Genomic DNA, 13022 nt, shown 5'->3' on the forward strand with positions numbered 1-13022 from the left:
GGTTCAAATATCAGCCCCTGGTAGTGTTTATTCAGAGTATGCTTTTGTCTTGAAGACTTCCTGGGACTTATCCCAGTTTCCTGCCCAGATATTTCCAAATACACACACAGTCACACAACACACAATAAAACTGGTTGTCAGTGTCTACAGCAATATGTGCTCAGGGCAAAACACCTAAGAGTTAAATAACAATATATCACAAACTTAAGAACTATCTACACCAACTGAACCAAATGTATGTTATACATTTCCCATCTGCAAATGGTTCAGTACTCCTTTGCCACTGTAGGAGAAAACATGAGTATGAAACACTGCTTTTTTTTTAAACAGAAATATTATTTTCTTATTCATATATCAACAATATCATCAACAACATTGACTACAGACTGGTCTGTTTTTACAAAATGATGCCAAGCTGGACGGTTGTTTGCAGCTCTTTCCATTGCTATGTAGTTTTGCATTTTGGTATTTTCCTGTATTTGCTTGAGATATGCATATCTTGGTCCAGAGTCCTGCAGTGAGGCCTGCCGCACAGCACTTCAAACCCACGGTCTCCGGCAGCCCAGCATGTGCAGTGCCGTTCTCTTGTGATGCGGCCACTTACTGGCCCATGGCACTGGTCTCATACAGCCCACCACAGTCCACCGCACTGGGCAGGCTTAGTAGATTAACCTTGAGCACTTTTCCATAATAACACATATGCCGTGCACAAGGAAATGTTTATGTTTATTATTATTATTATTATTATTATTATTATTATTATTATTATTATTATTATTATTATTATTATTATTATTATTATTATTGAACACAAACAGAAACTTTACTATAAACAAATATTCATCTACAACTGACAACAAGTTAACTGAAAATGAATCTGAATAACACGAAGCATGGAGCCTCATTCACATTTAAGTCAGTTGTATCAATAACCAATAAACTACTCACAGTAATTGGTGGTGGAATTACTGTGAATGAAAAGAAGAGCATCAACATTGTCTGGGTGTAGAACTGATCGTTGTGTGTTGAGAATGAAGCCCGCTGAACTGAAATTTCTCTCTGAAGCTGAACTTGATGCCTGCATGCATAATACTTTCTTTGCAATCTGGTGAAGTTTTGGATAGTTTTGTTCATTTGTTCTCCAATAGGATGCTATATCTTCTTCCATTCCACAGTTTTGGGAGAAAGAGTAGTGTATCAGAAATGTTAAAGGAACTTGGGTGGGAAACTTTAAGTAAGAGAAAGGAGAAAACTAGACTTATAGGATTATATAGAGCCTATACAGGAGAAGAAGCATGGGGAGATATCCGTGAGAGGCTTCAGTTGGAAAATAATTATATTGGCAGAACTGACCACAAATATAAAATTAGAAGGAATTTTAGCAGAAGCGATTGGGGTAAATTTTCATTCATTGGGAAGGGTGTGAAGGAGTGGAACAGTTTACTAGGGGTAGTGTTTGATCCTTTTCCAAAATCTGTACAGATATTCAAGAAGAGAATAAACAGCAACAGAGAAAATAAATGAAGTGTTAGAGGGCATTTGACCAGTGCAGGTTATTGTAAATAAAAAAAAAAATGTGTGTGAATAAATTAATTCCATCCCCTGGTCTAAGGAGTTTGGACAGCCAAAATAGGGGACTGCCTGTAGGGGTGAAGTACAGTGGGGACTTCGAGGGCCCTGGGACCGCTACAGTAGCTGTGAAGGCCCTTCAGGAACTCTGAAAAGTGGTGGCAAAAGGGGCTCTGGTTAAGACACAGCAGGTCGTTTTGCTACTTAGGATCCAGAACGGGTTTAAAAAAAAGTGCAATGTAAATATTAATCTTATACCAGTTGTATAGTATCATTTGAAGTAATTCCACATACTGTATATCAGTTGACTATATTTGTAAGTAGTATAGGAGATATTATAAGTAGAATTTTGTAAACAATATAAATTTATTAAGGATGAGCTGTGTGTTTAATAGAAAACATTGTTAGCGTAAATTGTATAATATTGTATTATAGGAAAATTTTCTTCTCTTGTTAATTTAATATTTAGTGCTTGACAATAATGTATTTTAGTGTACCATTTGCCACCGAGGTAGACACCTCATTTGCAAATAAAGAGATTTTGATTTTTTGAAATATATTTCCAGCTCATCTGTTGGAGTAGGACCATCATGAACGTCAGCCCACGAAGCAAACTTCATTACTTTGGTGGGTTGTGGCATATTTGTAGAGTTTGAGGACCCGGGAAGATTAGAATGCTTGTCATTCATGCACACCTCATTAATCATAAGGTTTTTTTTACTTAAAAAGAAAAATGTAAGACAGCATCAGAGTGCGTCACATAAGGTAAAAATATTACGCAAACAGTGGCTGCTAGTAGGTGAGAGAGGTGTAGGAATTGGTACATATTGTATCAACTCTTATGCTATTTGCACACAAGAAATTTGAAATATCAATCAATCAATCAATCAATCAATCAATCAATCAATCAATCAATCAATCAATCAATCAATCAATCAATCAATCAATCAATCAATCAATCAATCAATCACTACTGATCTGCATTGAGAGCAGTCGCCCAGGTGGCAGATTCCCTATCTGTTGTTTTTCTAGCCTTTTCTTAAATGATTGCAAAGAAATTGGAAATTTATTTGGAATTAGTCAGATGCAAAGAAATTACTTAGATATCTGATTCCTGAGCAAAATACTATCCTGAAGAACACATAGGTTAATATTCAAATTAGTGGATCACGTACCTTACCTCTGCTGTTACATCACATCTTTCATTGTTAGATATCATTTTCAGATGGCAAAATGGTGCCCACAAAAACATCGCCACCTTATGGTACTTATGAACGGTGAACTTTTCTTCCATGTAAGATTTGATGCGGTTCCGCAAAAGTTCTGTATCAGAAGCCTCCCCAGCATTAGGTTCCTGAGTCAGGTGCTGTACGAGTGTCATTTTCTATGGTACGGCAAGGTGAAATGTGGGTGACTTCTCGCATTCCAATTCTTTTGATGCTTCCTTGAAGGGCTGTAATATAGGCTTACTTAAAATGTTCATCAAGATCACCAAATAGAACGAATTTAAACTGCCCGCTATTTCAAATGGTAAATCTAAAGAATGTAGAAGGCTACATAACATAACAAAATACATACCTGAAGGAGTGCTATCAATTCGTTCATCAGCTTGATATTGATTCCAACCATATGATTTACCTATCCTCTTTCAGCTTGTTTTTCCCACAAAGCTGAATACTGACATTGTACAGATTCTAGCATCATTAAACGAGCATTCCAGCGAGTGTTGTTGAATTGTTGCAATGATTTTTCAAGAGCGTTTAATAGGCCACTTTGTTTTACGTGTGTAACAATTTCTTTCATCGCAGACATAAGGGCATCAATGTGAGGACAACGAACTGACATAAACTGGGTAGTGAACGTATTTCTTAGCACCGTGTTGAGCACATGACAGGAGCAATTCAGCCTCATATAATCACGCTGTGCGGCGATTATCTTGGCACCCTGACCAGTTGTAAAAGGCACGTCTGTAAGTATGGTCTCGGTGACACTTAGGACTATAAATCGTCTCAGCAGTTCTCTTTTAATATCACCATCTGTTTTAGGCTCATCTGGAAACCTGGTCGTGGACAAGACACAAGACTTAAGTTCCCATTCAACAAAATAAAACATTGTGCATGTTACATAATGGTTCCTTTTTGCGCTACATATCCACTTATCTGTGGTGGCTGCGCATTCCCTTCTACTTATAACGTCGAGTACCTCCGGCATAATTGAGTCTCGTAGACGTTCAGCATTTTCTGCTATGTGTCGGGACACGGTTGTTGGATAAGGTATGATATCTGTTACAGATACCTTTCCATACATTGATCCAGTGTCAATCAATGTCTGAGCAAGATCCAGAAAGCTTTCACCTCCAAATATCTCATCCGACCTTAAGTCTTGAGCACATATAGCAACACATTTAGCAATAATCAAGTTCTGGGAGATTAATGAAGACAATTTTCTTTTGCGGGAGATGATTTGTTGTTAGATACACATGAATGACAGGAAATGTATGACGTGCCGGTCAACCCTTTAGTGTGTACATAAAGTTCACCGCAGATCGTACAACACACAAAATTAATCTCTCTTCCATCACTGTCAACTACAGGCTTGAATACTGACCAAATAAAACTTCTAAGGTTAGGATCTGGTTCAGAAGACTTGTATTGTCCAGTTTCTAGTTTTTCTTGCCATGGTTTCTTTTCTTTTGGAACCACACTCCGCATTCATTTCCAATAACAGGATAGACGGGAGAAGTCAAAGTGGAAACCACAGCAAACCTGATCGTCTCCAATCGACCGTAATGTAAAGCACTCTGCTGTCACACAGTACACTGTACACATTGAAGCAGTCAGCCCACAGCACTACCACAGCGCTGTCCTTGGCTCACCACGTACGAATGACATAACGCTGCCCAGACCGGCCCATGCGATGATGTCACAGGCTTTGTATGTTCGAATCTTCTAAAGCCCATTGCCGTTTATTGCTGAAGCAGCTCATGGGCTGGACCACTGTGCAGATCTGTCTTGGTCTTCCTTGAGGTCACTTTCCATTAATGAACCCTTCCACAATAATTGTCATCAGCTGAGAATGGCATAAAGTATGGATGGCCCCATATATAAGGAAATTTTTAAACAAGAAAATAGGTGAAGTGAAGAAATTCAGCATTACTGCTGCATGAAATGTAAATAAATGTCTATTAGAACTCATTTCTAATGTCTGCTGTATTCAAATGCAAGTGTGTGAAATAATTTACTAATGGCATTGGACAACACTGAGGCATTTTGCAATTATCACCAATTTATTTATGAGCTGCTGAGCTGGCAAGTAGTAGAATTGACAATACCATGTTCAACACTCAACCATTTATCTGTGAAACATATGGTCAGATTGTTATGAGGATATAAAAATTGTGCTTCTTTATTCAATGCCTCTGTTTCAATTTTGTAACATTTTACACTGGACTGCTCCTCTAAGGGAAGAGGCATGGTAGATACAGTTCCCTTATGACTGGGATTTTGATTACACTGTACAACTAAAAGTACTCTTATTACTCCTTATCATTGGCAGAGGTGATGAGCTGACTAAGAAATGCAGAATATTGCAGGTAAGGCACTGGACAGCTAGCATCTTGTTCACTACATATTTTTCTCCAAAGTCCTGCAAATCCAGGAAACTGTGTTCAGTAGGATACCATTTAACAGTAAACTGTGTTATTGGTTTTGTGTACTGCCAACTACTTTTTAGTTTTCTGATAGCCTAGGTGCCGGATTGTTATCGTGCACGATTTCCTTTATATACCAGTAAATTTCCTGAGACTGACACAAGGCTGACCATTTTGCGCACCTTCATATCATCGATATTAGTCAGGATCGAACCTACCAACTTTAGCTCTGCCATCTGAGCTGTTCAGCCAGGCATTTTGGATTTCACTGTTTCATCAGTTCCTTAAAGGGAACTTCCAAGAAAAGAAAAGAAGGCCTACTGAAACGATAGAATGAACATTTTCCCTGTCACATAACTTCTCTGAATCTCTGAGCATAAAAGGCAGATGAGCAGATATGAAAGCTGTTGCTACACCCAAAATATCTCCTTTGAGCAAATCATTGAGCAACGCCTTAATTTTCAGGTGAAATACCCTAGTAATCAAATCAGGTCTGTTCTCTACCTTTTCATATGGCTTTAATTCTGCAGTGATCTCTGTCTACTGTACCATTACGCTATCTCTAAAGTGGAAATCTAAGGAGATTGCAGTAAATACGATTGCCGGTGGCAACATTAAACAGAATAAAAGAGCATACAATCTCACAGGAGTCCAGATTGGCATAATAGCAGAATACATAGAATTGCGTTGGCCATGTTAAAGACAAAGAAATGGGATCTGGATTATTGAAGCAAGACAACACTAGAGAAAAATGAATGACTTTTTGATCGGCAATTCAAATATACAGATGTACTTGAGCCAAGAAGATAAAATACTCTCATAAAACTTCGCAAAGGAAAAAGAATATGATCTAGGAGGATATCAATAATAGTAGTCCGTCAAGTTAACAACATCCGCTCAAAAATAAGAAAAGAGAACATGTAATTTCATGTAAATCGCAAATTAAGATTGGGAGAAGAGTAAAGTGTTATACACATATACAATTGATCCGCTCGGAGAAGAGAAAGAAGAGAACTACACATTAACTTCAGAATAGCCCATGAAAAGAAATCTATCTACATCAATTTCATTAAATTGCAGAAATATTACTTAGGATTACATGTGAATGTTATAAAGACGTCTGATTTGCCAGAGTGACTATAGTCATTGCATCTTGAAAATTTTGTAACATGTTGCGTTGACACCCCAAAAATGTAGAATGGAAATATGACAGGAACTCCAGGCAGAGCACCCATAAAATCAGTTAATCCCTTGTAACTCTCAGCACAAAGTTCCTTTTGATGTTATCTAACAAAAGCTATCCATGAACCTTCTACTTTAACATAACTATTGACTATGTACTGTTGAAATAGCCTGCCTGTTGAATGAATATGATTGCAGACTCCTCATAATCCTGACGAATGAATATGATTGTAGACTCCTTTTAATGCAAGTCGAAAATAAAAGTATTGTAACTGTGTTGTAACATTTTAACCACACTCTTGCGAATATCTACATGTTGCATGCCTGGTTTCCACCCACTATCACCACATGGAAATAGCATTTGATAGCACATTGAATCACAGTGTGGATTTAGGTAAAATATTGAGCAGTATTGTCCAATAGCCTTACAATAAACAACAAAATCAAATTTCCATGGAGGTTACCCATCCAAAGTAACAACACCAGCTGCGACTTCACTGACTGTTGGGACACTGTATCGTCTTGATTCAAATGCATTATCAGTCAAAAACGACATCTTAGTATTAGATGTATCATCTACTGCATCTTTCATGAATTTGAACAGTTGAGCATGTGGGTTTACTTGTTGTAACATATACTGTAAATTTGTATTTATTTCTGTATCACAACCTTTGTTTGTTGCATGGTGTAAATGGAGTTCCAAGGACTCTTGTGTATCTAAAATAAAGAGACCTCCATAAGTAGAAGTTTGTCCAAGGGGTGGTTGAAAAATGCCAGCTCGATGATGTACTTGCCCATGAATTTTAAAACAGAAAGGACCTCTGCCTGGCACATTTATGGTATCCACTTGAATTGAAGCAAATGCAAGTGCATTATTATACTGACTAATGTTCTGGAAGTAATTTTTGATTTTACTATCATTCTTTTCAATGAAATTCTTAAGGTACTTCAGGCAATGCAACTTTCTCGTTGTGGCAACAGATTAATGAAAATTGCAAGTAATGTTCATTGGGCCAACAGAGTGATTTGCAACATCATTATCATTGTTCATTAGCCTTGTACAACAGTAAGTAATAGGTAATTTATCCTGAATAGGTTTCCTGTTTACATCTTATCATAACCTGTTAATGTAAGAATTTATTGGTTCATTTGGTACTGCTTGCTCTGTTGATGTCTCTGATGTACTGTAGATGGTGGAGCTGGCTGTGCATTCATTGGTGGTGCAGAAGGCTGTGACGATTGCTCTTCATAGATCTGAGTTCTCCTGTTTTGTCGCAAGGTTACCAGCCTCTGCTGTCTGTGACATAACTCTTCATTCTTTGCAGCTTGTTGTCTACGTCATCTCTCCGTAATGCACTGAGTGACTTATTTCGGGGCATATTAACAAACCTGGAATGTAATAAATCCATTGTTTGGACAAATGAGCTTAAATAATTTGTGTGCTGAGTCCATTGATAGACAGTAAAGCATTAACACTCACTGGTTATACGATTTAAGTACTCAAACCATTGATTTACAGTGTCTCAAATCCATGTGAAATGACAGAAGAAAAACTTGTAAAAGAATTAATGTTCAATAGTTTAAAGGAATAGACGACAACTAATAATTACAGCATGTTATAATGTCATAAAACAGGCGTCCCAGTGGCCAAAATGTGAAATGGACAGCAATGATGGTACATATTTTCCTACAGTAGCAATACTTGCAAATTTCACACTTCATACAATTTTTTAAAGTCATTTCTTAAAGAAATTATTGATATTTATGAAATTAAAGGTGCAATTCATCACTGGTATTGTCCAATCTCTTTCTTTTGAATGCTCATTTGTCACGATTGGTTACTTGTGAACACCGCAAAGGGATCTATACCACTGAAATAATATATATGTTATTATTATTATTATTATTTCAGACATGTACAGTTGGCGGGTGAATATGAAGTGGCAGGTACTCCAGCACTATACGAGCGACAAAGAGGTCAAGAAAGTATTCACATTCCTGGACCCATTAAGGATGATGTCCGCATTTATGTAAGTTTAGATTATGTTATTTACCACAGTTGGTACTTTCAACTTCTCAACTACTAGGTTTAGAAAGACCTAAGTAAACCTGACAATTTTTTTTTTTTTAATACTTTAATAACATCTCATCATATATAGAACTTGGTGTATTTCTGTATATACAAAGTTTGATTCAAAAACATGGCAGCTGTACTTTTCTTCTCTTGTTAAATCTTCAACATAGGAAATGTACCGGTACTAAGTAAATTTCAAAGTGTATGACAAAGACTTTTTAAAAGTGGTATCACATGGGGTAAGGATACAGGGATCTCTGGTAAAGTAAAAGGATAAACATGGCATTTTAAAATCATTGTTTTAATTGTTTTATTGTCATACAACCTGCAGACAATCATTTGTACATATTGTACAAGCTGTTCAACATTCTTCGAAGTAGTCTCGTAGGTTGTCCATAGTTTGTTGCCATCGGTGAGGAATGATATAGATATTGATTTCAGTATGAAACCTGAAATATTTGTCCTGAATGAGTAAATTCATAATCCAATTAATGGCGGTTAAACAGGAGTGACAAATTGGAATGAATTTTTTGAAAGACTATATCTACAGAATATCTTGGAAACGTAAAATGTTACAGACGTAAAAAGTGGGTGTTTGGAATCTCCTGTAAATGTAAAGAAACATATGTGATTTGTTTTTGGAAACTCCACTTAAGGGGAACTCAAAAGGGGTGAAATTTTAAAATGAGAATTTTTACAGTATATCTAAAAAAAACTTAACATGTTACAGAAGTGAAGGTATTTTTTCTCTCTATTAAACATAAAGAAACGTGTGTTTTTAGTTTTCGGAAATACCACTTGGGTGGAGGGGGTGGTAAAAGTGACTGAAAATGGTGTTGAATTCTTTTAATTAGGCTACTGATATCACAAAAATGAAATTTGATCTTTGCAATCTGCTTTAAAAGTATAGAAACACGTATTCTCGGAAAATCCAATGAAGGGGGGGGGGAAGAATTGAAAAATTAATTGGCTTAATTGTATGATAATACGTACATCTAATAAAAACTAAAGTTGTTACAGACGTGAAAATTCGTATTTGGATCTCCTTTAAAAACAAAGAAAAGCGCGTTTTGGTGGGGAAACCATCTTGGAGGGCGGGAGTGTAAAGGAGTTGAATTCCTTTCATGAGGACACATAAATCAAAAACTGAAGAAGTTAGAGTCGTGATCATTGGTATTTAAGAAGATCCTTTACTATTAAAGAAACAAGTATTTTTTGCGGGAAAATTCACTTGGGGGGGGGGGGGGAGTATTGTGATATGAAGTGCAGAAAGTAAATTATTTTTATTGTGATACTTATATCTCAAAACTGAAGGTAATAGACGTGAACATTGGTGTTTGGAATCTCCCTTAAACATAAAGATACAAGCATTCTTTTAATTTTGGGTGGGGGGGTGGGGGTGGCGGTAAATAACCTTAACGGCGGTGGGGTGTAGAAGGAGGTGAGACCTATTAATTTTACTGTTCTTAATGTACTTATAAGGATCCTCCGTTGCTCAGGCGGCAGCGCGCCGGCCTCTCACAGCTGGGTTCCGTGGTTCAAATCCCGATCACTCCATGTGACATTCGTGCTGGACAAAACGGTGGCGAGACAGGTTTTTCTCCGGATACTCCGGTTTTCCCTGTCATCAGGCATTCCAGCAACACATAATAGTAATAATAATAATATTCCGGACCGTCGTCAAATGTGCGGACCGTGCTGGAAACGGCTCCTGGACGGGTAATGACTAAGAATGCAGTCCGGCCGCGGGTTCAGTGCCGCCAAGGCACCCAATATGACACCACGCCGGATATCCTGAAGGATTTTATCCATATTAAAAATGATTATAGGAAAAGATGGCAAAGATTTACGGACCCATCTGACCGGGAGGAATACCTGAGCCTAGCCCGGGAAGTACGAAATCGATTTCTGGAAAGGAAGATTGAAAAATGGGAGGAAACGTGTCGTAAAATAATAGAAAACCAGTCAGATCGGGAATTTTGGTGGATTCTCGCAGAAAACGAGTCAGATCGCAAATTTCGTCGGTTTATATATCTAAAACAATAAGCATTCAATTATAAATTTCAGTATAATACCGTAGCGAAGCACGGGTATCTTGCTAGTTCTAATATAAATGGTCCATTACTGGACATAACAAACCCTCCAGCCAACCCATTCCTGCTTGCCACCATGGAGGATTTGTAACGTCCAATAATGGACCATTTATATTGGAATTATCAATGAGGAAGGTGGAATATACCATCGACTGCATTAGATTAGTCAATGTGCCTACCTCGTATCAAAATGCTCATACATTCTCTTGTTTGTTGACAAAGCATTTCCCCACACAATGACCATAAGATCAAAGTCGCACAGACGAAGATATAAGACCGCTACTCAACTTTGCTCACTTCCATTACAGACATAATACCAGTATAATTGGTCCGTTATTGGACATTATAAATTTTCCAGCTAACTCATTCCTGGTTACCAGCGTTTTGTCCCAGTGTGCTAAGTTGGGTTCATCAATTCGTAAATAGCACACCTATCAAGATGCATGGCTAGTGCTTACCATGGAGGCCATCTTTATCATCTGATGGCCAGTCAGGCATCAAATTTTGAAAATGAGACGAAGTCTCTCATAATGCATTGGGACTGCCGGTGTTTCCAAGTAGCCTACAAATATCAAGAAGTCACATGGACCATAAAATTAACAGATGATTTAGAAGAACTTAAACAATAAGCTGACATTTAGCCCCCTTAAATCCATGGAAAAGACATGTTTGCTGGACACCAGAATGTGACAAATGTCATGAATAAAGACACCAGGCATGGTTAAAATTTCAAACTCACAAAACAGAAGAAAATGCCATCAACCTCAAAAATATTAGGAAAAAATTCACCCAGACTATTAGAAAAATTTAGAGACAATTTCTGAAAGATATAGTCACCTTAATAGAAGGAAACTAACATAAAACCAATTCTAGAGATTACTATAAAATCTTTGGTAGACAACTAAAGACATTCAACCCCCCTGTCTTAACCCACCGACTTACCTAACCGTCGAATCGACGGGATGCGTGAGCCTGTGCCCGGCTTACCTAACCATTGAATGGATGGGATGCGCGAGCCTGTGTCCGGCTTACCTAACCGTCGAATCGACGGGGTAATGCAGCGTCCTGCTTTATCGATGGTAAAGGGAAGGTAGTACATTAACAACTCAACATATGGCATTACAATCATTCTTGATATCTGAATTAAGTCTCTTCAGCTGTATTTGAATCATGTTTAGGGGATTAACAGCATAAATTGAAGATAACATTGAGCTGATGTCACAAGTATTCAGCGAGTAAAGATGAGCACGTGCGAGGCTATTACCGAGCGAGAAGTCATGGATATTTTACTGAATAGTGATTGTGAAGAAGATTATACCGGTAATATATCTGAAAGTTCTTCCTGTGAATCTAGTGATATGGATACATTATCTGTGCCTAGTGAAGTTAGTGATAGTAATACGAGTGAAGAAGCAGATGTAAATATTACGAATGTAAATGTTCCGATGCAACGTAAGAAAAAACAAAGTTGAAGAGTGGAAATGGAAATCTGCTTGTCCATTGCAAGGTATTCCTACCAAAATATCATTCACTGGAATTCCTGGGGTAAATCCTGTTTTTTAAAATATCAAAATTACGCCTAAACATATTTTTTATAAATTTCTTAGTGATGATTTCTGGCAAAGTGTTTGTGATGAGTAGGGCCCGGATTTTAAAAAAATGCATATGCGCATATGCAATTGCATATTTTGACATATTTTGAGGGTTAGTGCATATTCTAGACGTAACAGCATATTCCGGTACATAATGTCTGAATTTAAGGACAATTACAAGAACTACTAAAATAAATCTGTTTTGTACATCCCTAGCTACTTGCCTATTTTATGTGCATCCCTCACTAGTTGGTATTTTCGACCCTGTGTAACGGCACTTTACTTTCACAACTGACAATGGCAACAGATAGCTTAGAGGTGTGGATAGGCAGGCTGGACTTTCCCTGAATTCCTTTCTCTATACCACAGCAGATAATAATCTCAGGGGGTTGGGCACTTGGTCGGGACAGAAGTATCTTCAGTTCACTAGTTACGTTCCATTGTAATGTCCTGCATCTCATTTTTAAAAGTGTTAGTTTCTAAAACTGCCTAAGGAAAAGTGTCGGGTAATAGGGACTATTCAACAGATGGTGGTATCATTTACTGTCAAGTTTGTTCAAAGGAAGTAAAATGTGAAAAGAAATTTCAGCTTGAACAGCATTATAAAACACTGTACATATTAAAGCAAAGGAGGAGAAGAACAACACACCACAACAACTACTTCTTACGCAGGTAAAGCCCAAGTCCTGTATTAATACATTTTCAAATGATCTTTGTAGGGCTTTCGTATGCAGCAACATTCCATGGAATAAATTAAACAATTCAGTTCTGCGATCATTTCTCAAAAAATATTGTGTAAATCAAAAAATACCAGTTGAATCAACTCTTAGGAAAAATTACCTACCTCTGCTATATGATTCTAC

General features: G+C 37.4%; 1 protein-coding gene across 1 annotated transcript in view; it reads left to right on the forward strand.

Annotated features, from left to right (window-relative positions):
• The window catches only part of LOC136858267 (A disintegrin and metalloproteinase with thrombospondin motifs 7), an 852495-nt gene that overhangs the window by 778116 nt on the left and 61357 nt on the right, over window positions 1-13022 (forward strand). Inside the window, exon 15 of the mRNA XM_067137673.2 lies at window positions 8313-8430. Within this exon, the coding sequence (XP_066993774.2) occupies window positions 8313-8430 (118 nt within the window). The remainder of the gene's footprint in view (window positions 1-8312; window positions 8431-13022) is intronic.

The sequence above is a fragment of the Anabrus simplex genome, chromosome 1 (assembly GCF_040414725.1).
Source record: "Anabrus simplex isolate iqAnaSimp1 chromosome 1, ASM4041472v1, whole genome shotgun sequence".
Classification (NCBI taxonomy): domain Eukaryota; kingdom Metazoa; phylum Arthropoda; class Insecta; order Orthoptera; family Tettigoniidae; genus Anabrus; species Anabrus simplex.